Genomic DNA, 27,243 nt, shown 5'->3' on the forward strand with positions numbered 1-27,243 from the left:
GCTTGCCTTACCCTCTCTCCCCTCCCGGTCAACCCCCCCCCTCCTCGCCTCGTTCTTCTGCCCTCCGCCTCCTTCCTCTCTATGGTGACGGTTCCGCCTGGCTCGTTTCTCGCCTCTGCACTTTCGACACAGGAAAAGGGACGCTCGAAAGCAAGCCGGGCCTTTTTTCCAGGCCTTCGCGACACAGTTTCGTCACGCCTGCCTACCGAGTTCGTGGGCAACAACGATGCTGCGCCAGCTACGCAGGAGTCAGGAATCCCCTCTGCCCGTTCGGCGCTTAGGCGGGTGACGAATCGTTCTTTCGGAAACAGCGGCTAGAAAGGAAGGGCGAAGACCTAGCGGGGGATTGTTTCCTTGCACTTTCTCGCTGACTGGAATTAAAATTCTCTGCGCTCAAATGGAGAGGAAGGGGGCGGTCTTGCCGTTAGGGTTAGGTAATCTGTGAGGGAAAATAGGGGCCTTTATTAAGAGCTTTCGAAAGGCACTAATAACAGCACGGGATTGTTACGAATCTGCGGGAACGAACGTTAGGGTCGTTATAACGGAACGGTAGGGGGCAGATAGCGGCGGCCCTTTCGCCGCGAAGGGAGGAACGACTTAGGCGCCAATAAATATTTAACAATTGTAACGATTCCTACGCGGTAAGTGCAGGAATGCTGGCTCCCCTTGGAAAAAGGGTCCCGGCAAATTCAGTTTTACAGACCTCCCAACATCTGCTACGGAGGTGAAAGGGGCTTCTTAGGTCATCAAACTGGTCCAAAAAGATGTGGATTTTAGTGCTTTCGCCCTCAAAGGAAGAGCCAGACCCCTCGAGCTCAGGATGATGACTCCTGGAAGACTAGATAGCTGTTCGTTTGAAAGAAGTGGGTTGAGGGGTTGAGTCTGATGACCCCGAAAAAAAGAACACATGGGGGGGGCGGAGAGAGAACTAGGTCATGATATTTCAATTTATTTTTGCTCCTTAGCAAAATTAATGTTTCTTGAGGGCATCTTCGGGTTCGCATTGGCCTCGACCTCGTAGCCCTTGCCTGCCATTCCTGCCTCCAATGGACAGTGACTCCACCGAGATGAAAACACAACTGTTTGCCCCCTTCTCCAGCTTACATATCAGGGGAGGCAAGAGTAACACAGCAGGAGTAGCTGATTCGTCTCACACTTTCCTCAAGGATGGGGTTGAACTTAAAAGCACCACAAGAAATAAATCTGGTATTAACTTGTCCTCCATTAGCTGCCAAACCATCACCTTTGGCGCTAACCATTTTATTATGTCTTTCATGGACTACAGGCCATTTCAACAGGTGAAGATATCCAGTACACAGTACCTATAACTGCATGACAAGCAGAAATTCAACTGGGGTAGCTATTTTGTTCCGTTCATTTCCACGCTAGGAAAACTAGCCCTACTGAATTTCTGCAACCTCTCAGATACAGGTGATATTACTGACTCCACCCCCATGATGCTCAGGACTATCACAGTCACTGTATATGCAATTTGTAACAAATTTTAATGGTTTGAAAGTTTGCAGGGGGACATAGTAGTGTGAAACAAATAATAAATATTCTGTAACAGCCTGGTGGAGCCTAGTACCTTTTTTAAAAAGTAGATCCCATTGATCCAATTAGGATTTTTCGTCCTAAAGCATACTGCTTTGTTCATTTCTGTGATCTACTTTGGGTTCAGTAAGAATTAGGCACTAGGAGTAAATTTCCTGGACACAGGTCAGTGTGTGTGAAAACCGAAAACCTCCATTCTTAAATGCATATAATAATTTATTTATTTAATTTATATGCCGTGTAAGAAATATTTAAAAAGATAGTATTAGAAATATAAATGTAGAAATGGGAGGCTGAGATTTATAGAATACATGTTTACAGTAAAAATTATTAATAAATAAATACATGAAAAGAGACATAAGTACTAATAGTAAATCAATATTGTTTTTACATAGTGAAAAAAAAGACAGTCTTATACTACTATGATGTTTACGTTATTTGTGTCAAGAAATTGGTCTGAAATGAGATGTGTTTTGTAATTATACTGTATATTTCTAGTAAATTCTGTATAATATAGAAATACCTTACATTTTGATGGTTATGGCCTTTTAAGTATTGCAGGTTTCACCATCAGATAGTTTTTGAGTGGGGCTACTAGTGTGGATCAGCTGAGACCAGATCTCGTCAGCACTGACAAAAGAGTTGTATGCTGATAAAATACAGTAATATGTTCTCATTAAGAGCTAAATAATTGAACTCATTGAGACAGGACCATTTTGGGGAAATTCTAAAGAACTATTGGAAAAAGAGAATGTTCTCACTTCCTAGGAGGAAAGTGAAGTAGACACCGTAGTTTGAAGTCCTACAAAGATTACAAGAAAGAGCTGAGCTTTTGGACAGTGGAACAGGGGTGCAGATTGGGTTCTATTAGCATAGATCTCTTAATGATTTCCAGTAGATCTGCAAGGGTTTTTGTCTCCTAGGAATTGAACAAGATCCCAAGAAGAGTTGTTAATGGTGAGGCCTTATGGAGATCATTAATCCATAAGGTCTCAATAAATCAGAAATGATGTGATGGTGCATAATAACAAAGGGTGTAACTACACTATATTTCACACCAGTTCATGCTGGCGTCAGCATGGTTAAGTTGGATATATTTTCCATCAACTATATACGTAAGTGCTTCTCAACCTGGTTGAGGTGTTTTGGTTATATCGTTCCAGTGGGGAAGTTGTGGGTGTGTCTTAGAGTGTTGTTGATGGTAGAGATGGGACAGCTGTTCTGTCTAGTCACACACAATGTTGAACGATAGTAAGTCAACTTGAAATTTAAAAAACAGATGTAGAATCTCTTTATTTATTTATTTATTTATTTACTATTTGTTTATTTAAAATATTTTTATCCTGCCTTTCTTCTTGAAAAAGACCCAAGGTGGCTTACAAAAATGAAATGCAATATATAAAGTTGAAAATAATGAATATACAACAGTGGTTAACATCATTTAAAAAATGGCATTTAATAACTACGAACAATGAATAAGGAGGCATCCGACATCATTAACAGGAAATATTAAGGCAAAGATCAATAAGCATACAGATTTTATTTTTAAAAAGTCAGTCTAAGTAATGGAAACCACAAAAATGTAAAAAAAAACAAGTACATAGTACTCAAAATCCAGTCAAAGCAGTGCATAACTACCTAAAATTCACACACTGGTAGCTGGTTACTGAGGGAAGGCTTGCATGAAGAAAAAGGTCTTTGCCTGTTATTGGAAGGACAGCAAAGATGGGCCCAGTCTGGTCTCCAGTGGGAGGGAGTTCCAAAGTCTCAGTGCACCATCAGTGTTCCTCATATGTAAAATGACAGAATTAATTGGTTGCCCTTTGAGGTTGTTTTAGAAGACTCTGCAGACTTGCTTCAGTTTTTAATAGTAGAATTTTTCATTTGCCCTAACCAAGATACAGATTTTCACAGAACCTGGAAATACAGTACAGAATAAAGCTGGCATAGTGGCCACAAAGCCCAATTTTTCTAAAAATTAGTATCAATATTACTATTTAAGGACTTTGTGACCAGAGCGTGTTGTGGGGAGTGGGAAATCCAATCCTGAAATTTTGAGGGCAGGATGCTTTAAATTCTGTCTTTTAACAATGTAAGCTGCCTTGGGTCCTTTTTAAGGAGAAAGGCGGGGTAAAAATATTCTATATAACTAAAATATAATGATACATCTGTTCATTTCCTGCATGCCTTGCCTTGTGTTAATATACCAAACACACAGTCCAATAATTCTGCTTTTATAATTGTTGCTTTTGCTATGTTCCATCACCTTGCTTCCAATGGATGATAGTCCTAATAGGATTTTCAAGGTTGGTTTTACTGTTGGCGCTCCCAGTGAATTTCCATGACTGAGTGGAGATTTAAATCCACGTCACCTGAGTCCTAACCCGTTACATCTTTTATATTATCCCTATATACACCAAGGAAACAATTTTGTCCCTCCCAATCCCGTGGGAATAGGAAAAATAGAGAATGAACTTAAGACAAGAAACGTCAACAATTTGTACAGTACAATGATTACTGCAAAGTTACTGGATTTGTTTCAATCTCGTATAGATATCTTAAAAAACACAGTTGATTCAAAAAAGAGAGGATTTTGTGCAAAGTCTGTTTCCATTTGCAATCAGAACACCAGCCACAGAAAATGAACGTGCATGGCTCCAGAATTTCCTTCCACTCCTGGTCTTCGAGTGACTCTTTCGGGCGGACGTAGCATGGAGAAGAGTCTGTTATTAATTTAGTTTTCCACAAGAGGGCAGCTCATGTTCATGTCTATTATTTAAGCTCAGTCTGATTCTTAAGACACAGACATACGTAAAGGAAAGAAGTGAACTTGCTGGCAGGTATGCTTTACTCTCCATCTTGACAACTGTCATTTGTCCCCATACTGCTATGCTTTCCAAAGATACATCTGCCATTGCTTTTAAGCCATTAGGTGCACTTAAGTTGATTCCCAACTTATGGTGACCCTCCCAAGATTTTATAGAAATACTCAGAAGCAATTTATCATGCTCTCCTGGTGGCTCTCCAGGACTATTCATCTTACTCAAGGCAGGATGGAAGGCAGAGAACCAGATCAAGTACACATGTGCTGGCTGATCTGGGTGGAATCTTGTTCTGGACTACTCTGATTTCTCGTGACTTAGTGGTGACTTGGCCACAAATTTTCCATATCACAGCCTGCCACTCTACCTCACGTGGACACATCCATTTTGTCCACATAATGGCCCTAGGATGTAGGGTTGTCAGGCTGACAGAGAAGATTACCTCAAAGAAATCAGTTCCTTAAGAGGAGATTTGGACAAGAAGCTACCGAGAGCCCCCGTTGTCATGGCCAGTGGTCAGATATTATGAAAGATTCAGTTGAAAACCGTGGAAGGACATTGACCGATCCTATAGGCAGAGCTCAGTCCTAGTGTTTCTGGAACTTCTAACTCAAAGGGAAGTTTTACTATCTGTCTTGTGCATTGACTGGGCTGTTTACTTATACCACTGGGAAACACTTAGCGCAAAAGAACCCCCACTGGGGAGTGACTTGTGAGCAGGGTGCCCACCCCCAAATGTACATGTTTCCACTGAAGGTGCTTGCGATTATAGGAGCTTTTAGGTCAGTTTGAGGGACGTGGTGGCGCTGTGGGTTAAACCGCAGAAGCCTCTGTGCTGCAAGGTCAGAAAACCAGCAGTTGTAAGATAGAATCCACGTGATGGAGTGAGGTACCACCTCAGTGGGAAGGTAACAGTGGTCCGTGTCTAATTGCGCTGGCCACATGACCACGGAAACTGTCTTTGGACAAAACGCTGGCTCTATGGCTTGGAAACAAGGATGAGCACTGGCCCCTAGAGTTGGACACGACTGGACTAAATGTCAATGGGAACCTTTACCTTTACCTAGGTCAGGCTGAGCTCAAGTGGGTTGCCACCTCAGCCTGTGCAAGGATGTGCTTGGAAATGTTAATTTTTGGGGACCGTCGTCCCCGGAATCACAGCTGTAGAAGGGTGGAAGCTCTAATCTGAAAAAGTAACATTTTCAATATCTGGCTCAGAATCATCAACAGAGCTTGGAAAAGTTACATTTTAAAAGATTAAAAACTTCCCAAACCCCCCTTTATGGTACGGCCAGCAGAATTCTATTGGGATTTGAAGACCAAGAGATTCACTTGTAAAAGCTAATCACTAAAAATGGAGACTTCTTCTCCCCCCCCCCCGCCCTCCCTTCAAATACTGGAGGGTACCTAGGTTCCTTGGAAGGGAACTCTGCCACCTCCCCTTTCTGTATCCTTGGTCCCATCTCATTCTCATCCAATCTGGAAACACTAGTGAACCTTTTGCTTCAGCCAAGGCTGCCCTTGACCTTCTCTCTCGGTTTCCCAGGCCTTCTTGGCTTCTCCCCAGTCGGGACCAGGAGTATTTCCAGAGCGCATAAACATTTCGCCAACCTTGGAGAACAGCCAGGGTCGGAGAAGGGATTATATATGGCTTAGCTCTACCCGGAGAGGAACGTGAGTGAGTGTGTCGTCGTATGTGGTTGGAGTGGGAAAGTTTTCGAGGCCTGCCGAGAGAAGACACAAATGTTCCAAAACAAGGAATGGAATGAGCCGGGAGGTCAAGCCAAGGGCGGCTTAAGACAGAGGGAGGCCTTTAGTGGGGAATCTGAAGAAGGGACCTGTGTGGTATAGACTGGTTACAGTGTTGGGTTATGATTGGTGAGGCAGAGTTAAGGGGGAAAAAAAACCCTCTCCGTTATGAAGGTCTCACAAAGTGATTGTACCGCTAGATCTGGCTACTGTTGTCAGGTCGTGTTCTTTTATGTATGAGGTGGCTTTAAAGTCTGAAAGCCCAACTATACTTGCATCTGATCTTGGTTTGGGGCCTTTAAAATGCAGGGAATGGGATCTGCTGAAGTGGCCACCTTACCGTGTGAAATGGGCTAGTCACGCTCCCTTAGTTTAACCTCACCTTCACAAGGTAGCGATGAGAATGAAAATAGGAATACAGATAGGAAGAGAAGGCTATATGCCTTGAACACCTGGGAGAAAAAGCAGACTATTGGATGCAATCTTGCCCAGTTCCTGCCTGTTTGTTTCTACTGGGTTTAGAATAATAGCATAATGGAGTAGGAAGGGTCCTATATAGGGCCATCAAGTCCAAGCCCCTGTTCAGTGCAAGAATCCAAGTAAAAGCAGGTCTGACAGATGGTTGTCCAATTTTCTCTTGAAGACCTCCAGCGTTGGAGCACTCACTTCCTCCTGAGGTCATTGGTTCCATTGTTGTACTGCTCTAACAGTTAAGAAGTTTTTTTCCGATATTCAATCTAAATCTGTCTTACTGTAGCTTGAGCCCATGTACAGTATTATGTATCCTGCACTCTGGGATGACTGAGAACGTATCAGTCAGTCAGTCAGTCAGTCAGTAAATAAATGGTATAATTTCTCACTGAAACAGGATCAGTGCCCCAATACTCTCTATGTTAAAACTGGCATGCCAGTTTCTTGTTTATCCCCACCCTATCCTGGTTTGTTACCTTTTTGGTTGAACAAAGCAGACCAGATAAAACGGATGCTGCCCTTTGTTTGATTTTGGCCAAAGTCACACAAATACCATGCAGGCTACACAAAGCCACATTCTCAGATGACCCACACTAGGCGTTTTGCACATATACACATATTTTTTTCCTTTTTTAAAAAAGGGTCCTGTCTATTGATGAAAACAATGTTTTAAAATCCATCAAAGTTAATGGCAATTAAAATGCTCATTTCAGGCGAATTAATATACTGTACCTCACCTTCACAAGGTAGCGAATTAAACACACTTTCCTGAGACCAAGCCCCACTAAACATAGCAGGATTTAATTCTGGGTAGACATGCATACATAAGATTGCAGACTAAATAGATTAAGGATGAACAAATACCTATTTTCTTGCCCTCAGAGGCAAAGGGTGTCTCATCACATCAATATGCTGCACAGAAAAAGCTATCAAATGTTTCAAGCCATGTTTTTTCGCTCTTGCAGAAGAGCGAAAAAACCTGCAACTGTGGGGGGGTTTTTTGTTCAGAAACCATATATATTGCAGAAAACAAAAATTTTCTGTGCAATATGAACTTTTTGATGGGTAAGCCACAAAGTGCCAAAAGGTTAACAATTTACCCCCCCAAATGGATTTTCTATACCTGTAACCCAGAAAAAGTGGGTGCACCTTTAGGACAGTGAACATCTTAAGACTGTCCTTTATCAAAAACTTCCCGAAAGCAGAAAATTTGCTCAGCTGGTTAAAGGACAGGGCCAGTGTGTGCTAGAAGTCCATTTGCAAGGTGTTTTTATACAGGCAACATTTTAAACAAAAAAGGCCATTACAGTTGGTCCCTTCAACCACCGTGGTATTATTACTACCCCCTTATTCTTACTAGATCCAAGCTAATTTTTTTCTAGATGAAGCCAAGATAAAACAGCAAGACGAACAAGGATAAAATGACAATCACAGGGCAAACAACAAACCCAGTAAAAAGAACAGCGACAGTTGTAGCAGGGGTGCACACCCAGCACTACACAATTATACTGTACTTATTTTAAAAGCTAGTAATAATGAGAACTGGTTCGTTTATTGGCACAGATCTAAATATAAACCCTCCTTAAGGAAGTTGCACAGCCATGTTGTGTCATTTATTTCGGAAATGTAGAAGGTCACCCCCCCTCCTGCCATGTAAGGGCAAATGGGATATGCAAGTTTTGGGGGGGGTCATACATAACATGTTATCAAACATGTGATATCCATTTTGAGCAGACAGCCTGCTTGAAGTGTCACGGAAAACAAGCCCAAATAGAATTTCCAGAAAGATAGGGTGGGACAAGGAAAAAAAACTGGCCTTTAAAAACAGATCCCAGACTCTTCCTTAAATGCAAACAGCATTTACCAGACCAGCAGCCACAACAGCAAAACACCGCGTGGTGGCCGGGTCTCAGATTCGGGGAGGTTTGTTTGGTTTTGAGCTGTCATCTCAGAGAACAGGGTACTAACAATTTGATGAACTTGTTTTGTTTCTTTCGTCTTCGTCTTCCATTGTCAAGAGCCGCAGTTTGCAGGCTGGCCTTTAGAGTCATCATAAAGGCTCTATGCATTGTCACATGCAGACGATTTCCCCATCTTTTACTGAAAGATCTGCCCATGGTCTCAGGTTTTGGCCCCGAAATCTCAAGGTACAGGCTGTGGCTAACTTCAGAACCCTAAGTACAAGTGGTGCCTCACTTAACGATTACCTCATTAAATGACAAAACCGCTTGACGATAAAGTTTTTGCGATTGCAAAACGATGTTTAGATAGGAAAATTTTGCTTGACGATGATCGGTTCCCTGCTTTGGGAACCGATTTTTCGCTAGACAACGATTTTTAAATAGCTGATCAGCGGCTCTAAAATGGCCACCTGCTGTACAAAATGGCTCCCCGCTGTGTTTTAGGATGGATTCCTCGCTTTACAGGCACCAAAAATGGCCGCCCCTACGGAGGATCTTCACTGGACGCTGAGGTATTTAGCCCATTGGAACGCATTGAACCTGTTTCAATGCATTTCAATGGCTTTTTTGTTTCGCTTGACGAGGATTTTGCTTAACAGTGATTTCAACGGAACGAATTATCCTCGTCAAGCGAGGCACCACTGTATGGCTTTGCAGGCAGTACAGACAGTACTTACTACTGCAGTTACTAGTGGCATAAATTAATGCTTCCTGAGAGAAAAAGCAGCAAAACATAGATTAAATGTCTCTCACTGATGTCTCTCTTGGAGCGTACGATGGGGACTCTTCCACATCTGTGACTAACCATAACAAGAACCTGCATGTAGAAATGAGGTATATCAGGACAAAGTCTAGGGCCTAGGCTGTAGAACCCTTCCATATGCTAACTTTCAATGTGCAATCATATGTGTTGACAAGAATGTGTGGCACAGATGCATTTGTACATACACGTACAGATTCATGAAATACACTTAATGATTTTGCGGTAACAAATGACAAACAGGGAAACTCAAGGATATGACTTTGCCATGTCTCTGCATTTAGAAAAATATCACCTTGACAACCTTTGCTTTTTTTAATTTACAAAGAATTAAATTTTATTTTAAAAATAGACAGAGCAAAAAAAAAAATGCCAGGAATTGGTATTCTCTGTCACCAGTAAAGAACATAGCAGAAATATATGGTGGCATGTGTACCAAACCCAAAGCGTCTTACTATCTCTTTGCATAATCCCCCCACAAGGTCCGCTTGGTCAAGATGTAAACTGAAATGGGTTTCAAAAAACTTCGTAGAAGTCAGACAAAACCTGTCTGGAGATATGGAAGCTTCTGAGCTGGTAGGGTCGAGGGAGGGTACATTCAATCCATTTTTGGCAGAAAAAATGTCAATAGACAGCATTATTATCAGGCAGCTGGTGCGCTTCAAGAAATATTAAGCCACCTCCCTCATTGCAATTAGTTTTATGCATTTCCCCCCTCTGTTGAGTGGCTATACATCATTGATATTTGACGAGGCATTGGTAGCTTTCAGTGGATCCAAATCAACCTTACTGTACATGGGATTCCACAGGACTTTTACCCCCCCACTCCAAGCATCCTTTATCTAATAAAAATAGTGTAAAGGGAGTCAGGTGAACATAAAGTTTGGAAAAGTTATTGGTTTCGCTGTAACTCCCAGAAGCCCCTGACAGCATAGCCAGTGGCCATGAATTCTGAGAACAGTCTTCTAAAAACAACATCTTCCAGTTTTTCATAGGGAAGGGGTCGCTTAATTTCTCTCTGTCCCACCACCCTCACAGGTGTGTTTGGTGGGGACACGGGAGAGAGCCTTCTCTGTGGCTGCTCCCAGACTTTGGAACTCCCTCCCACAGGAGGCCAGGCTGCCCCCATCTTGGTTGTCCTTCTGCAAGCAGGCAAAGAAGACCTTTCTCTTCAGGCGAGCTTTCCCTGAGGGACGGGCCTGCCTCAGGAGGGTTTTTAAATGGACTGTTGTCCCTTACAGCTTTGAATGCATTTTGGCGTTGCTTCTGTTTTTTAGTACCTACAGTTTGCTCCTTTTTCATATTTGTATGCTCACTGTTGTTAGCTTTAAACACTGCCTTTTAATGATGCAAGCCACCTTGGGTCCTTTTCTAAGGAGAAAGGTGGGATAATTTCTAAATAAATAAATAAATAATTGCATTCCATTCAAAATCTGACCCTGTCCAGACGCTACTTTCCTCCTGGAGGACTGAGACACAGATCACTCTGTTTCTTTTCACTATTGGGGGAAGAAAAGCATCTGGCAGGAAGTCCGCTTTTAAAGGGCTCAGTCAATCAGGCTTAAGTAACTTCCTCCTTTTTCTCTTTTCAAGTCAACACCGGAAGCCCCTTATAGCTGCTTCATCTTATTAAATAACAGCAACCCTACTCTATGTAACGGTGTGTTTTACTCTAACCTTTTCTCTCAAATACAGAAGAGGGTTGGGGGACATACGGCCTGGAGCCTGGGGGCCTACCCTTGTAGAATAAGCTTGCTTATCATCCCAGCGCTCTTCTCTCCTAACCTCTATCACAGCTTTCTCCCCAATCTGTGGTCCAGGTGGGGGATTATGGGAACTGTAGTCCAACACATCTGGAGAGCCCCGGGTTGTTGTTTTTTTTTAAAAAGCTGCTCAATCAGTGGCCCTCTTGACCTGTGACACTTGGGACGCTACATTTCTTCAATATTTTTTACAAGAAGCCTTTTGATAACTGTAAAGGGAGGGGCGAGCAGCCAAAGTTGGACAGAGAGAGAAAACAGGAAGAGCGTTTAATTCAGCAATGTGCCCCCGCATGTACCCTGACCCATTTCTGCTTCTTTCCACAAGATCAGCGGAGGGGCCTGAGAAGGCGAAGGAATCTGGAATGTCAAAAGGCTCCAGGACAATGGTTCCCAGACTTGAGTGCCCAGATATTCTTAGATGACAACTTCCAGAAGTCTTCGTCAGAACAGCCAATGGTCATGACTCCTGATAACTGTAGTCAAAGAACATCTGGGGCGCACATTTTGGGAACACATTTTAACAGCCGTGTCCCTGAAGACTGCAGGCTATTGTTGGCACAGAGCATCTTTGGCTCAAAAGTTCATCTCATGGGCTTTTGAGAGAAAATATGGGATGTGCTGCCTTACCTCCCTTAATGATCCGAGTGCCTGCATGCTGGCTGGGGAGGCATTTGTGATTAATGATATGAAACCGGTGAGGAAGAACAGACTGGAAACAGCTGCAGACAGTTCACGTCAGATGCTCACTGGCCCTCCCTTTCCTTCTCATCCAACAAAAATATACAATTTCTCTGCTTAAGGATGCACTGCCCTTCTATAGAAAAGGGGAATGGTTTTTTGACAAACAGCAAGAGCGTGAGTCATCTTCAAAATATTCCCTCTGTTGAGATCTGAAAGCCGAAGACTCTCTGGCCCTTAAACATTCAGGTTTTGCCTGTGGCTGGAAGCTGGATGCTAAATTGCTGGCCTCAGACTGCATCATCCCACATTGCCTTGAGGCTACCTGGGCTTTGGGAGAAGAAGAAGAAGAAATTTACATTGCCTAGCAACCCAGCAGCAGCACAAATTGTTAGGAATGTTGGGGGCTGCTGCTATGCGACAGCAAAATGCTCTCTTTCCACCCTCTTCTGGAGATGGTCAAAGCAAGCGGAGAGTGAGTTTAGAACCATGGGTGCAAAATAATGTACCCCGGTGGCCCAACACTCTGGATGCTTAAACTGGCAATTGTAAACCCACAGCCATTAAGTCAGCAAGAAGCACTGAGATAAGTACGCATGATGGCCAGCCCCCAGCATAAGACATGCCACATCTGCTTCTTATTATTTCCCGACTCCTCCTTCCTGTATCTTCGGGTCTCTTTAAAGATTTCAAGAAGAGGCAGCAGAACCTTCAGCTCACCCATTACTAACCTAAAAGATGCACTTTGGGATGGATCTACTATGGAACTAATGAAGCTTAAGCTTCAGGACTTCCGAATCCCAGAGGGGCCCCAGAAGCAACTTTAGAGATCTGTCATGGAACAAGCCCTGAAAATGAAGGTCCAGTACCAGGTGTGCCATCAAACCGGGCTGTAGAAGGCCTGAGCTGACACCATGTTGGAGTCTGGGGCTCTCTTAGAGTCAAAACTAAACGTGATTGTGGCAGCTAGTATTCCTTCTTCGACACACTGACCTGCATTCATGTAAGAGGCAGAGCAGTTACAATCTTGGAAGTAAAACAATGACCTCCAATGTTCAGCTAATTTCTGATATCTAGGGCCACCAGCTGCAAAGACGGAAGAAGTGAGGAAGTCTTCGCATGTTCTCCTTTTTCACGGGGAAGTAAGGTTGTGATTGGACAGCTGGAGCAGCACACATCTGATCGCGGAGGAAAGAGTTGTTTTGCAGGGAGAGAGGCCCCTTAAAGAAACCCTTTCTTCTGCCAGGGAATTACTTTAGCTGGGCTTACAAAAATAGTAGCCCTGCAGTTGGACCCAAAAAAGCCCAGCTTGGGCAATTCCCTGCACTAGGAATTAGATGGCATCAGACTGTTCCACAAAGCAGTCCATATGTGATCACAACCTACGAGTCCCTTCTCCGCTACTTCTTAATCGAGGTAGGGGTAGCTCCACTATGCTCGGTCATGGCCTCCATGCCAAGAAGCTTGCTAGACTAGTCCTCAAGCTCAGACCAAAACTAGCTTAAGTGCCAGCATCCTCAGCTGGATTCTCAGAGGGAACAGCTCAAGAGATGCTAAACTGGTGGCTTCTCCCATAGACAGGTTCCCCTTTAATGATGATTGGAAGTGAGAACGGAGGCATTGGGCAAGATGAGCTGACTGGTTCAACTGTAAAAAAAAACCCAAAATCTTCCAGTACCATTTAAAACATCATAGCTGATATGAGTAAAATGCCAGATAATTTATCTCTCTCTGATTTGGAGGTATGCAAAGGGGGGGGGGGAGAGAGGGAAATGCACTCAAACAAGCAAAGTTGCTGTCCAGTTTCCAGGGGAGAGATGGCATCTCTCTCCTCAGATACGGTGTTTTTATTGCACAGCGAAAAATCCCATCAGGCAACGTGCCGACAAAATGCAGGCAGCGTGTTCATGTTTCCGCAGCTCCTTTCCAGGGAATGTTCCACCACCCCAAGTCCTTTGGCATTTTAAATACCCGCCTTCTTTTTGCTTACTGGGGGATGCAAGGGGATTTTCTTAAACAATGATAAGGAAAAATGTGCCAAAAAAAAGAGAGGTCAAAGATCCATTCCAACTGTACCGTTTTTTTTTCCACAGTCGTTCCACTGAATCAAAAGTCAGACCGTGAGTGAGAACGCCTTTCCTCTGGAGGAAGAACTAGGCCCTATAAGCCATAAGCTGCAGTTCAAGGAAAGGCCCCCAATTTCACACCACCTGCAGAGCGATCGCTTCTCCATCCAACTGGTATTTGATCTGGTTGAGTTCCTCCAGCTCTTGCTGGTGCCGGTCGGTTTTGTGCCCTACCAAGGAACGGTAGAAGTGCAAGGCAAAAATGATGAAGACCACCCCGACCGGAACCATGATGACCGTGGAGGCCATGGCAGCATTCCAGCCGGCGCTCTCCTGAGGGGCCACGGTTGAGCGGCTGGTGTTCCCGGGGGCGGCCAGGTCAGGAGTGCAACATTTCCCGGCAGAGTTTTTGCTGCCGACCGGCATGAACTTGACCCAACAGATCAAGACCACTTCGGTGAGGAAAAGGAAGATCCCCAAGGCGGTCGAGAAGCCCCAAGCCAGTTCAATATAATGGTGCATGCGTTCGTGAGGAGATTCGTTGACCGAGTTGAGGTTGTGGATGTTGCTGACCGCTTCGATGTTAGGAAGGATGCAGGTGCTCACCATGAGGGCAAAGAGATGGACGGCCACCAGCACGGTGGTGCAAGCACTGAAGGCGACCAGCAGTTCCTGGGGGTAATCATAATCCTCAAGTTGCACCTCCACCATGGCCACCTGTTGGGGCAGGAATAGATCGGTTCACCTTTTACAGTTTTTATTATATCCCAATTTTCCTTCAAGAACGTCAACACCAAAGCTTCCTCTCTCTCTTTTTTTGGATGACAACTCCTATAATCCCATGCAGATTGTGTATAAATTGTCTAAAAAATGAACTTTTTCAAGTTCTGCTCAAGACAATTTACAAAATTTCACCCCCCTTTTCCCTCATAAAAAAAACCCTTGGAGCAAGTTAAGACAAATCCAAGGTGAACCACTGAACTTCATGAGTGATGGTTTCAACCTGGGTCATTTTGGTTTCAGTTTAATACTCTCAAGCATTATTTTTTTATTTACTGTTTAAAATATTAATACGCCTCCTTTTTCCTAAAGGACCCAAGGTAGCTTACAGTATTAAAAGAAACCAAGGTAAAAATGAAATAATAAATTATTACAATATCTAAAAAGGCATTAAAAAGGTATCATATGAAAACTCACAAGAGCAATATTTGAAACACGACAAAACAGGTTAAAAGAGGGTGGATAAAATCAATAATTTTTCAAAAATAAATGGATTTAAATCACAATTTAAATTTTAAAAAATTATTTTTTAAAATTTTTAAATCATCCAGAAAAATCTGATTTGATTAATTCAAATCCACCCCGGAACAAAGGAATTAATTTTTTTTTTAAATCACCTATTACACTTCATTTACTTGCCCAATGTTTTTACTGCTCCATATTCAACTGGCAAGAAATTCCCACAAAAGCCTCATTTTGAGGATAATTACTGAGAAGGATGTCCTAAGTTCAATGGGACATATTTTCTAGTATTACTGTACTTGTGCTTATAAATGGCAGACTCCAGCTGCAGTTTCCTTGGGATGAGAGAGAGCACTTACTAAAGTGTTTTGGTAATAATTCGTTTTGTTTATAAATAAAGCGAAGCACAAGGAGATGGAAACAGACCCTCATACAGAATACAACAAACACAGCCATTTTTGTATCAGCCTTCCAGACAGCAATTTGTATAGCAATCCACTCAAAGGCTTCATTCATTCATTCCCTCATTCAGTCATTTCCTCTATTTATTTCTTTTGTTTTGTTTATATGCCATCTTTCTCAAGGACCTGGGACTCAAGAGGTTTTACTTAAAATTACACATCTTAAAATAAAATGAAAATTCTTATATTATGGGAATACAATTAAAATTAAAACATTTTAAAACCTCTCAATTAAAAGACTAATAAAAGTTTTCCAGAGAGAAAGAAAAAAAATGCTTCTTTCTGTTTGAAGCCGTATTTCTTTTCCAGCTAACTTCTGCACCACTTCTCAATTCTCAGTCTTTCTCCCTCACAGAAGACCACACCAAGCCACTGAAGTGAATGATCTACGGACACTCCCCAGCCACTAAGGGAACATTAAGGTTATTTTATTACATTCCTGTAGATTCTATATACAGTGGTGTCTCGCTAGACGATGAGAATCCGTTTCACTGAAATAGCTGTTTAGCGAAATCATTGTCTAGCGAAAAGCATTATCCTATTGGAATGCATTGAGACCTGTTTAATGCATTCCAATGGGAAAGAATTGTCGCTGTCTATCGAAGATCGGCCATAAGAAAGCCGCTTTGCAAACCACCGATCAGCTGTTTAAATAGCTGTCTTGCGAAGCTTAGGTCCCGAAAACACCCGTTTTGCAAGCGCGGAGGGAGCTGCCAAAATCGTTGTCTAGCGGAAATCAGCTTGCGAAGCAGGGACCAAACACTGTCCAGCGAAATTCCCCCACAGGAATCACTGTTATGCGAATCGCTATGGCAATCGCAAAAAGTCAATGTCTAGCGAAAAAAACTGTCATGCGGGGTAACTGTCTAGCGAGGCACCACTGTATTTTTGCATTGCACCAAGCCCTTCACACAAACAGATCTCGCCATTCTCCACAGACGTCACCCCTTTTCAGAAACCACCATGAATGCATTAGGTCAGGATGATGATCCTCATCATGCAAATGGGAGGACTGAGGACCAGGGATCCAAGCACGGTCTGATCAGCGTCTTCCATTGTAGGCTGTGTGCAAAAGAGATCAAGAATGGAAGGAAAATGCAGATGACTTTTTTGCCCCATAAGAATCTGGGGAAGTGGGGAAGGAGTGCAACTTCACCTGGCCTGTGCTGCAGTTGAGCTTCCTTATTTTAGAAGAGAACAGGAAGGGCTTGTCTTGTTTCTCCCTTAACCTCTGCAATTAAAAGCTGCAAGCCTTAAAAGTGCCATTCCTCATAAGCCCCAACGTGGCAACAGCACCCTCCTCAGGGATATGGGGGCTGGGAATTGCCCCCATATTCCGGTTTGACCCGTTTTAGATTTATCTCTGGCTTCAATCCCAGATTATTGGCAGTTTCCCCGAGAGAATTGGGAGCAGACGTTCGAGTGGCAGTGTGTGGGGGAGCAAGAGGGAGAGGAAGGATTTAACCCACATCGAGATCCTACAACTTGGCTGGAAGCTCACATCTCAGGGAAGGAAACAAATAAGGAACTACAAGTTCACAATGAGTGTGGAGGAGAAATCTATGCCTCACTAAGTTAGGGTTGGCCAAGCTCACCGATGTCACAACCAAGGAGTTGCTGCGTCACAGTTTGAATGATCTCCCACCGACCTGGAGGTGCTGCTTATTTTGAAAAAAGCTGATTTTGAAAAAGTGGGCCACATTAAACAATTGTGCCAGCTGGCTGGCACAGGCCCCATGAGATAGCACATGCCAGAGTTTCCAGGTCATGAATGGAAGAGGTGGGGGAAGGAGTAGAGGACCCCCACACACCGTTAGTCTCTGCTTTTAAGCTCCAGGACAAGGAGGAGGATCATTTTCTGGTTAAAAACCCTGGCATTCTAAAACCACACTGCCTCTAAGCATGTACAGAGCGTCAGTCCCTTTGAGGCAACGGGATTTTATTTTAGAAACTAAGGCTAAATTGTCTTGGATGAAGTTGGCTAGAGTCCTCAAAAGCTCATATTATAACATGTTTGATGGTGGATCAGGGTCACAGGATTCTGTGAAGGGTTTGCTGCATTATGATTAAATGTGGAAAAGCAATCTTAAAGAGCTGGATTATCACATTCCAGCTATGACTCGGATTCAATTGCTAAGAAATAACGGGTGTCTCTGAACATAGGTGGGACATGGTGGCGCTGCGGGCTAAACCGCAGAAGCCTGTGCTGCAGGGTCAGAAGACCAGCCGTCGTAAGATCGAATCCACACGATGGAGTGAGCTCCCGTCGCTTGTCCCAGCTCCTCGTCAACCTAGCATTTCGAAAGCATGCAAATGCGAGTAGATAAATAGGGACCACCTCACTGGGAAGGCAAAACGGCGCTCCCTAGTCACGCTGGCCACATGACAACGGAAACTGTCTTTGGACAAGCGCTAGCTCTATGGCTTGAAAAACGGGATGAGCACCGCCCCCTAGAGTCGGACACGACTGGACAAAAAATGTCAAGGGGAACCTTTACCTTTACCTGAACATAAACAGAGTCTGTCCCAGACCCAGCATGGGGACGAAGACTGTGAGAGGTATTTCCAAGCTAAGGAGGAGTTTGCAGAGTTACTGTTAGTACAGTCATGCTCCGCTGGACGATTACCCCGCTCTACGACGAATCCGCTTTACGTTGAGGTTTTTGCGATCACAAAATGATGTTTTAAATGATTTTTTTTCGCTGTGTGATGATCAGTTCCCTGCTTCGGGAACCGATTTTTGCTTTTTGACTATCAGCAAACAGCTGATCGTTGGGTTTCAAAATGGTCACGGCTGAAGAAAATGGGCCCCCACTGTTTTCTAAGACGGATTCCTTGCTTTACAGGCACCGAAAATGGCCGCCATATGGAGGATCTTCGCTGGATGAGCAGGTATTCAGCCCATTTGAATGCATTGAACGGTTTTCAATGCGTTTCAGTGGGGTTTTTTATTTCGTTTGATGACATTTTTGCTCTACAGCGATTTCGCTGGAACGAATTAACATCGTCAAGCGAGGCACCATTGTACTTACTAGACTGCTTCCCGTTTCTCACCATCTCAAGCTGTGAGCTCCCGGCATTTCCTGCTCTAGGCATGACACAGATCTCAAGCACAAGGCCGGTCCAGCCTTTCTCTGAGACTCATGGGGGGGGGGTCTCATTTAAGAGTGACTGGCCAAGAAACCCAGAATATCTGCCCAGCACACCGGGGTCATTAAGGGATTTTGACCAAGCATTTAACTCTTGGCTCCTGCCACCCAGCAAGGGCCTCCTGCCAGTGGCCACCCTTTTTTCCCATGCTCTGGAGGCTGCCATAAGCCTCCTTTCCTGGACGTTATTCCCCATGATACCCTCAAGAGACTCATTGGCCTTCTAATCCCTGTTTATTTGGCCACCATAAATCTTCGACACATGGATATCGCTCCCCTCATGGAAGCTGAAATGGAAAAAGCAAGTCATACTTTCACTGCTCCACATGTACTCATTTCATATCCAAGAAATACAGCTTCCCAGGACATGTATTTCAGAAGCAGTATGTAGGTATATACACAGAGCAGCCTCAAGGCCTTTTAAGTTTTTATTTGATGTAAGCTTTCCTGCGTTGCAGTTCACAGCATCAAGATCTAAACCCACTGGGCTGTATTCCATGGGGCCTTATGCAAAATAAAATGTCTGACGAAGTGGACTTGTCTATGAAAGCTCACATTAAAAAATATATAAACGTTCATATTTAAGGTGCCACCACGTGTTGTTTTTTTTTACTTCTTATTTTGATTTTGTTTTCACCTATAAAGCTTGCACAGTCTAACACAGCTACAACTATAAATAAAACCTGTTCGCTTTTAAGATGACACAAGATTCTTTCCTGGTTTTACTATGACAGACGATAAACACGATTACTCTCTCTGGAAATATTTATCAAAGTACACTTAATCTCCAAAGAAGACGTGATTAGGAGCCACATCTATGATTTAAATAATAATAATAATAAAAGGTCCCGGTTCAGAATCTGGGCTGTTACATTTGAAAAAGAATTAATTGCATTCACTTATGACTTCTGTGCAGCCAAGATTTCAAAAAAATCTGGTAAACCTGTGTTTTCACTCCTAACCCTAACTCTATGATTGATAGGGAAAAAAGCCCAATTATTGCAAGAATTAGGATGTACTGTGCATTTCTGGCACATCTAAAGTACACCACACCTGAGACCCTCAGAATACCCTTGCATGATGGCTTCCCCCCAGAAAGGGCTCAGCTGAGGTGGAAGGAAAAGTATGGCCGCTTTCCTCAAAAAAGGAAGAGAGAAGCAGAATTGGCTCGACTATTTTTCATGGGACGCCAAGGATTTTTGGCTTTCCCTCCGCCGTGTCACCTAGCAGTTGCCATTCCAGCACAATACCTGAACCATAGAAACTTCAAGGCAGGGTGTATTACATATGTTTACACCCAGCCGGTTTTCACATATCAACCATCCCATGATTTGAACTTCCCTCTTCTTTTCCTTTTTTTTCTTATTTACTCCATTCATTCTCTTCACTAAATATAAGAGATTTAGATTGTAAACATAAGAGATTTTGATCGAAAGCATGAGGGCCATGACAATCACAATTTTTTTATCCCAGCAGAAGCTGTTTTTTTTTCCTGGCTAAAAGCTACAAAAGCTTTCAATGACTGCACAAACAGTCCAACGGAGTGACTGTTTGGGTCGAAGCCTTCACAGGTTGGGAGTTCGATTCCCCGCTATGCCTCTTCGACACGGGCCGGACTCAGTGACCCATAGGGTCCCTTCCAAACCCTGAAGTTCTAAGATTATTATGATTATTCTAAGAGTTTCTTTAAAAAAAAAAAGCTTGTCCTTTTGGCCATCAGCTCTTCCATACTCCATCCCCCGACCCCCCCAAACACACATAGGCAAAACCTCACCCAAACTAAACCGCCATTCTTTTGAGGAAAAAAGGCCTCTAGATTTTGTTGCATTCACTCTTCCCTTTGTGGTTGCTTGTTGTTTAATCGTTTAGTCGTGTCCGACTCCTCCCAAAAAAAAACCCCCAAACAAACCCTGTTGGTTCTAAAATAGGCCTTGCAGCCGTTCTCCTTGCTCGGAGATCCTTCTTTCCCGCCTTAAGCTCTCTCTCCCCCGGTTGCTCTGGTTACAAGCAAATAAGATCACATCAGTGTGGAATGCAGTTTTGCCTTGCGATCTGGCTGAGCGAGGAGAGAAAACCGGCTGGAGGATACCGGCCATGGTTGCCCCGTCGGTCCTACATGGTCCTCAGGTGGCCTACCTGGCCTTACCCCTGTTTTATCGGCGGAACAGCCCTGCAAGGTGGGCAAGGGTGGGATGAATAAATAGCCCAGGGTCACCCTGTTTTCTCCCTCCCTTGGAATCCAGTGACACTAACCACTGCACAGCTCTGACTCTGAAGAACATCACAGAGAAAGGATATTTTAAAAAGGAAGGAAAGTGTATTCTGGAGGTGATGGTGGAGTCATGAAGGACAATCGCTTTGGGATGAAAGAAGCCACCTGGCTTGGGCTTTCACAGCCGAGATTGCCCAGTCTACCTGAGAGTAAGACCCACTGAATACAGCTAAGAAGGCACGTCTAGGGCTTGGCTTTATTGAGACAACCCTATGAATTTTGCATTTGACGTGAACTCTACTGGGAAGCCTATTTTGTCTCAGCCTCTTTAAACTATCTAAACAAAAATAGGTTTCTACTGTCAGCCCACCAAAAGTGCAGGATTACAAGAAAGACCATTAAAAGAAAACACATAAAGCTCTAAACTTGCAAAATATTATTAAGAACTCCGATGCGGTAGAGATTAGAGGCGGTAGCTCTTTAGTTCGTTGTTGATGGTCCAGAAGAGGAACTGAGGTAAGACCTCCACAGCAGAGACATAGATGGGGGGCTCCCTTGGTGGGGGTTTAAATCTGAGTTTAAGAAAGTTATTTTTCTGGACTACAACCTCCAGAATCCTAAGCCAGGTAACACAGGCCATGCATAACGCGAACATGTACTGTTATGCCCTTTGGATGTTCCTCAACGTAAACTGGGTACCTTCTGAGGAGCAGAAGAACACCTTTTAAATTTACAACCAGAAGTTGTGAACCTGTAGGAATGAGGTGCGGTGTTGTTGAAATAAAAATTACCGCAGGTGTCCAGAAAGTCTAGCTTTGGACAGGGTGAGGCAGAGGCAGGCTCCGATTACAGGAGGAGAAGGAATCGTAGACAAATAATTATCAGGAGCTTTTTTGGGTGGGTCTGCTGGTGGTGGTGGTAAATACATGATTTGAAGTACAAAAACATTACTCCAGTATAGGTGGTGGCAATGGGGGAACTCTTGTAAAGATAATTATTCATTCCATTGCTACCTAGGAGGCATATCCTGGGAAGTGGAAGTTAATATCAGCCTGGCTTTATCAGGATGCCAAAAAAGGAGCATCTGTGGAGTGCATTTGGATCACCCTGCCAAAAGGAACATTGTCTGAGGACTGTGGAATGGAAAAGAAACACACCCTGCCTTCTGCTTTCTACCAAGAGCGTTCAGGTCTCCGGGAGGTTGGGGGCAAGAATAATGTCAAAACAAGACGGAAACAAATCTGGCCCCCACGTATGAGTCAGAGAGGAAGCGCCCTTCCTTCTAGAAAAACACTACAAAGACATCTTTTGTTCAGGAGATAAAAAGGCTCCTGGGTTGTGTGTCTATGTACATTATTGCAATCTATGGCGCGCGGAGTAGAGGCTAGGTAGCCAAACTACCCCGTTTCCCCGAAAATAAGACCTAACCTGAAAATAAGACCTAGTCTGATTTTTCAGCATGCTCGTAATATAAACCTTACCTCCAAAAAATAAGCCCCAGTGAAGCGAAACCCCGTCCTCCACCCTTGTGCAGCAACCAGAAGAAGAGGACATGGCTGTACTGTATTTGAATACATGTAGGTTGTTGTACATGTAAACAAATAAAACATCCCATGAAAATAAGCCCTAATGCGTTTTTTGGAGAAAAAATTAATATAAGACCCCGTCTTATTTTCAGGAAAACATGGTAGCCTTAGGGAAACTCAGGTTCATATCCACGCTGAGCTGTGAAAGCCACACGGTTGACCTTGTCCCCAATCACTTTTTCTCAGTCCGACTGACCTCACAGGGTTGTTGTCGTGAAGAACAAGTGGGAAGGAGAGCCTTGAGCTCTTTGAATGATGCTGACTGTATACCCTCAAGTCAATTTCAGGGCTTCTTGGGTACAAAAATACCCAAGGTTTACCTGCCCTGTGTGTTTATTATCTATTTATTTAAAATATTGATACCCCACCTTTCTCCTCCAGAAGTCTCAAACCTACAAAGGCTGGCTCTTCTCATGAGAGATATACAGCAGGGATTCAAACTCATGTGGGATATAAATGTAATGAATAAACAAAATATTGTAAACTGTAGCAGTGGTTAAAACTTCGAATGACAAGTGTCTTCTGATGCGAATTAAAGAGTATTAGAAAAAAAAAATCCAATCGTTTGCAACTTCATCAATAAAGCCCAGTTCTCAATTTTACATGGGTTATAAATATGTGTTCAAAAATTCCAGAATTTTCTCTCAAGGTGAGTCAGTCTTCTTTCTTCCCCCCCACCAAAAAATGCCCATGAACACATAAAAGGAATTAATTTCAAGTTTTTTTCTGATTGCCTTAAAAAAAGAGAGAGAATACCTTATCTCTGAGCATAAATGGCTGTCCAAACTAAACAATTATTTTTGTTAAGGCAACATATATACAAAGGGAGGAGCTTCAGATATGTATTTTTGTTGAAAATAGAAATAAAAGTTTTTTCGGGGAGAAGATGTGACTTGGTAAATTTTCTATTTGGTGAGACGTAGGACTGTTTCCAGTTCAATAACTATCTCAAGAGTAGAACAAAGCTCACTTTTCCATTTTTATCACACTGCCAGCGGATGTTCGACCACATTCAAGATACGTAGTTCATTTCAACAGCTTCCGTGCGATTTGGAAAGAGGAAGTGACTTAAAATCATGGGTCAGCAGAAAGCAGTATATATGTCTGTGTTTTTATGTTCCAAACATCAGCCCACATTTCTATATAGATTTTATCAGAGCAGCCAAATTACTGGCTTAAGGCTGATCAAAACGTCTAGAATTATTTTAGGATACACAGAGGCATCAGAATATTTGAAGAAATGTCAACATGTCTTGTTTCCGTTCAGACCCACCCAACATCCTTAAGAGTTTTCTTTCATCTTTACCAACCCTCATGCTTTCCCCGGCTATATTCTCTGACAGAAAACTGACTGAAACTTTGCCAATGAAAGCCGGATGAAACGGTCAGGTTCTCCATTTCAAAATCTATTATATTGAGGTAGGAGGCAGTGGAAGAGAGGAGGGCCTGGCGTGCTCTGGTCCATGGGGTCACGAAGAGTCAGACATGACTTAACAACTAAACAACAACAAAAGGGTGCAGAAGACAATCTCTAAAAAGTAGGACACAAAAAGAAAGCTAAGATGTAGGAAAAGTGATGCCAACTGAAGCTTAATCATATCCACTCTCAGAACTGAAAGCACTATGTAGGACGATCTGGAGCCGGTTCTTAGGTGCTTATAAATAATAAACAATAAGGACTATTAGGCAAGGTGGAATAGTTTTTTCCTGCTCTGCACGTAATCATGAATAGCAGGGGCAGGGGCAGGAAGAGACAGATCCTGTTTCTATCCCCCAGTTAGTCTCCGGATCCCTAGGTAACCTAAGGCCAGTCCCTGGCTCAGCCTTCCCCTACTTTATAGGGTTGTCGTGAAAAAGGAACACGAATCAAGGGGAGAATTTTTGTACAGCCCACCCCAAAACTCAACAGAATCGGGGTTGAGATTATATGGCCCTTCAGATAGAACTGCAGTCCAGAATCATGTCCCATCCTTCATCCTGTCTTATACAAAGTATGGGTTAAATGCAGTTTCATCATCATCGTCGTCGTCATCATCTGCTGTCAAGTCAATTCTGACTTATGGCAGCCCTTTCCAGCGTCTTCCAGGTAGCAAATACTGTACTCAGAAGTGGTTTACTGTTTCCTTCTTCTGAGGATGCCTTCCAGGGACTGTGCAGCTGGCCCAAGGCCACCCAGGCTGGCTCTACTCTCAGGAGGCATCGTGGGGGGATCAAACTCCCCATCTCTGGCTTTACAGCCAGAGACCGAAAACACTGAGCTGTCCAGCCAGCATGGAGTTTAATTCATAATTAATGTAATATAATTAGCATGTGGATTAAATAGGAAGAATTCCAAATTTGGGGGTGGGGCAACATTTGCTAATCATAAGCCACTGGTGATACATAATATACATATCATTATATGAATTGATGTTCACTCTATGTCAGGTTAAAGGTGGCAAACTGAACTACTCTGTTAAGGGTGGTATCATTGCAGATGTTCTTGGCAAAGGAGGCTGTGATATTTACCGTGTGTGTGTGTGTGTGTGTGTGTGTGTGTGTGTGTGTGTGTGTGTGTGTGTGTGTGTGTGTGTGTGTGTGTGTGTGTGTGTGTGTGTGTTTGTTCTTTGTGAATGGTCAGAGACCATTCTGAGCAGAACAAATTAGAGATGATGGCTAAGGGGTCTCTATAAAACAAGTTAGTTGTCATGTTACAGAAGAACTAAAGCATAAGCTTGTAGAGGACCTATGACGAAAAATCCTTTACTAAGATCATCTTAGAAACCCACATATGGTCTTGGATCACTTTGAAGGCATAACATCTTTATTGGGGGTGGAAAATCATCCTTCATGGACAAAATTATCCATTAGATTTGAGCACTGTCAGACGCCCTTGTTCTGGGGAGAATGTCTGGTCTCCCAAATGGTTTGGACTACAATTCCCATGATTCTTCCCATGGGCTTTGCTGGCTGGAGCTACTTGGAAATGAAGTTCTATACCATCGCTCCCCCATGAAACCACGTACCATAACAAACCTTTCAGTTTTTCAAGATGTCACACAAATCTTAGGGCGTTTCTTGTGCGGTGGGAGAGCTACTAAATACAAGGAGAGAAACACACAGCCCTTCAGATACTGTTGGACGACAATGAAAAAGCAAGAGGAGAATGTGGTGTCTCACCACAAAAAATATGTATGAAGGCAGCAGGAAAAGAGGAAGACCAAATGTAAGATGGTTTGAGTCCCTAAAGGAAGCCACAGGCTTGAGTTTGCAAAAGCCAGGCAGGACTGTTGAGGACAGGAGATTCTGGAGATCACTCATTCACGGGGTTGACATACGGTCAGGGGCAAGGAGATGGCACACACAACAACAGCAAGAAACACTTGCTTTTAAAAAAAGGAAAGTAAATCAGAATTATTTCCTGACACTCAACTACGTAGCAATTTTGGCACCCCCTAAATTCTGATAACCTGAGGCAAATCCCCAGTTGTTCCATCCTAGTCACATACCTTGGTGGATGGAAAGGTAGATGCCACCCTTACCGGGGTAGGGGTGCTGATTATCCGGGGCAAGGAAACGGAGGGCCAGTGGTTAGAGCAGCGATGTTTTTTGGAGGGGGCTCGAGGAAAGAGCGCCGCCCTCCTCCCCCATTCCCAGGGAAAGCGACCCGAGGCACGCCAGCGCTTCCCTCCATGGGGCGCGGGGACCAACAGGTAAAAAGAGTGGCCAGGGGGGCCGCCTCCGCCTCAGGTGAGGTTCCCTCCGAAAGGAGGGGGAAAAAAGGCAGCAGGAGGGGGTCCCTTGAGGGCACAGCCGAGAGTGGAAGGCAGGACAGACCAATGGTTAGAGCGACGGACCGGGAAATTTGGGGGGGGCGCTTAGGTGGAGAGAGAGAGAGAGAGAGAGTGCCGGGCTGCTCCCGGGGCCGTCCACCCGGGCGGGGAGGCACTTACCATGGCGAAGCCCGAGAGCAAGGCGGAGGTGCGGCTGGAGGCTTTGAGCTTGGCCCGGCTGAGGTAGAGGCGCCGCCAGTTGAGGGCGTGCAGCGAGTGCTGGTTGGCGCTCATCAGCTCCAGGTAGCTCCGCCGGACGAACTCGCGGTACGTGGCCGACACGCCCAGCGCCTCCGTGGACTCCGGGTTCAGGGGCTCCCGCTCGCCCTCCGTCCCCTCGCCCTCCTCGGAGGCTCCCCCTCCTCCCCCTCCCCCACCGGGCTTCATCGGGCCCCCCCCGAGGGACCCCAAGGCGGGGAGGGGGGGACGGGTGGGGTGGGGGTTCGGAGGAAGGAAAGAGTGGGCTCCGGATTGGGGGGGGAACGACGCTGGCCGCGCTATGGGCGACCCACCGAAACTTGTTGGGGGGGGCAACACCAATGGAGAAAAGGAAGTGGGGAGGGAAGCTTCGCTGGGGGGGGGAAGAGCAAATGCAGGGGTTGCTCCTTGCCAAGAAGAATCGTGGGGGGGGGGAAGAGTCTCAGAAGATGCGCCAAGCAGGGGGTGGCCCGAGGAAGTGGGGCGATGGCCCCAGACAGGAAAAAAAGGGACCGAGAAAGAAGGAGGGGGGTGGGGGGGAGGGAAAGTGGAAGGGAGTGATGGAGACGGGGTGGGGGAGTGGGCAACCGGGGGGGGGGGGAAAGAGGCGAAAGCCCGGCTCAGCAAGCGAGCCCAAGTCCCGCCGGAGCGCCCGAGCAAGAAGTCCGCGGCGTGCCTGGGCAAAAGTTTAGCAGCCGCGCAGGCGAGGGGAGGGGAGGGGCGAGGGGAGGGGAGGGGAAGGGAGGGGCGGGGAGAGGG

The 27,243-nt window shown here is 44.4% G+C and overlaps 1 protein-coding gene and 1 long non-coding RNA gene across 2 annotated transcripts; one reads left to right on the forward strand and one right to left on the reverse strand.

The window, feature by feature from the left end:
• Nucleotides 1–21: 21 nt before the first annotated feature.
• LOC144583410 (uncharacterized) lies at nucleotides 22–11,859 on the forward strand. The gene is made up of 2 exons (XR_013537174.1): nucleotides 22–641; nucleotides 1,286–11,859. It is a non-coding gene; the product is annotated as an uncharacterized LOC144583410 (long non-coding RNA).
• Nucleotides 9,576–27,183, reverse strand: ORAI3 (ORAI calcium release-activated calcium modulator 3). The gene is made up of 2 exons (XM_072976911.2): nucleotides 26,407–27,183; nucleotides 9,576–14,541 (listed from the first exon to the last, which is right to left on the reverse strand). The coding sequence occupies exons 1-2, from the start codon at nucleotides 26,671–26,673 to the stop codon at nucleotides 13,960–13,962; spliced, it is 849 nt and encodes a 282-aa protein (XP_072833012.2). The 5' UTR covers nucleotides 26,674–27,183; the 3' UTR covers nucleotides 9,576–13,959.
• Between the last annotated feature and the right edge of the window lie 60 nt (nucleotides 27,184–27,243).

This window comes from Pogona vitticeps, chromosome 6, assembly GCF_051106095.1.
Source record: "Pogona vitticeps strain Pit_001003342236 chromosome 6, PviZW2.1, whole genome shotgun sequence".
Lineage (NCBI taxonomy): Eukaryota > Metazoa > Chordata > Lepidosauria > Squamata > Agamidae > Pogona > Pogona vitticeps.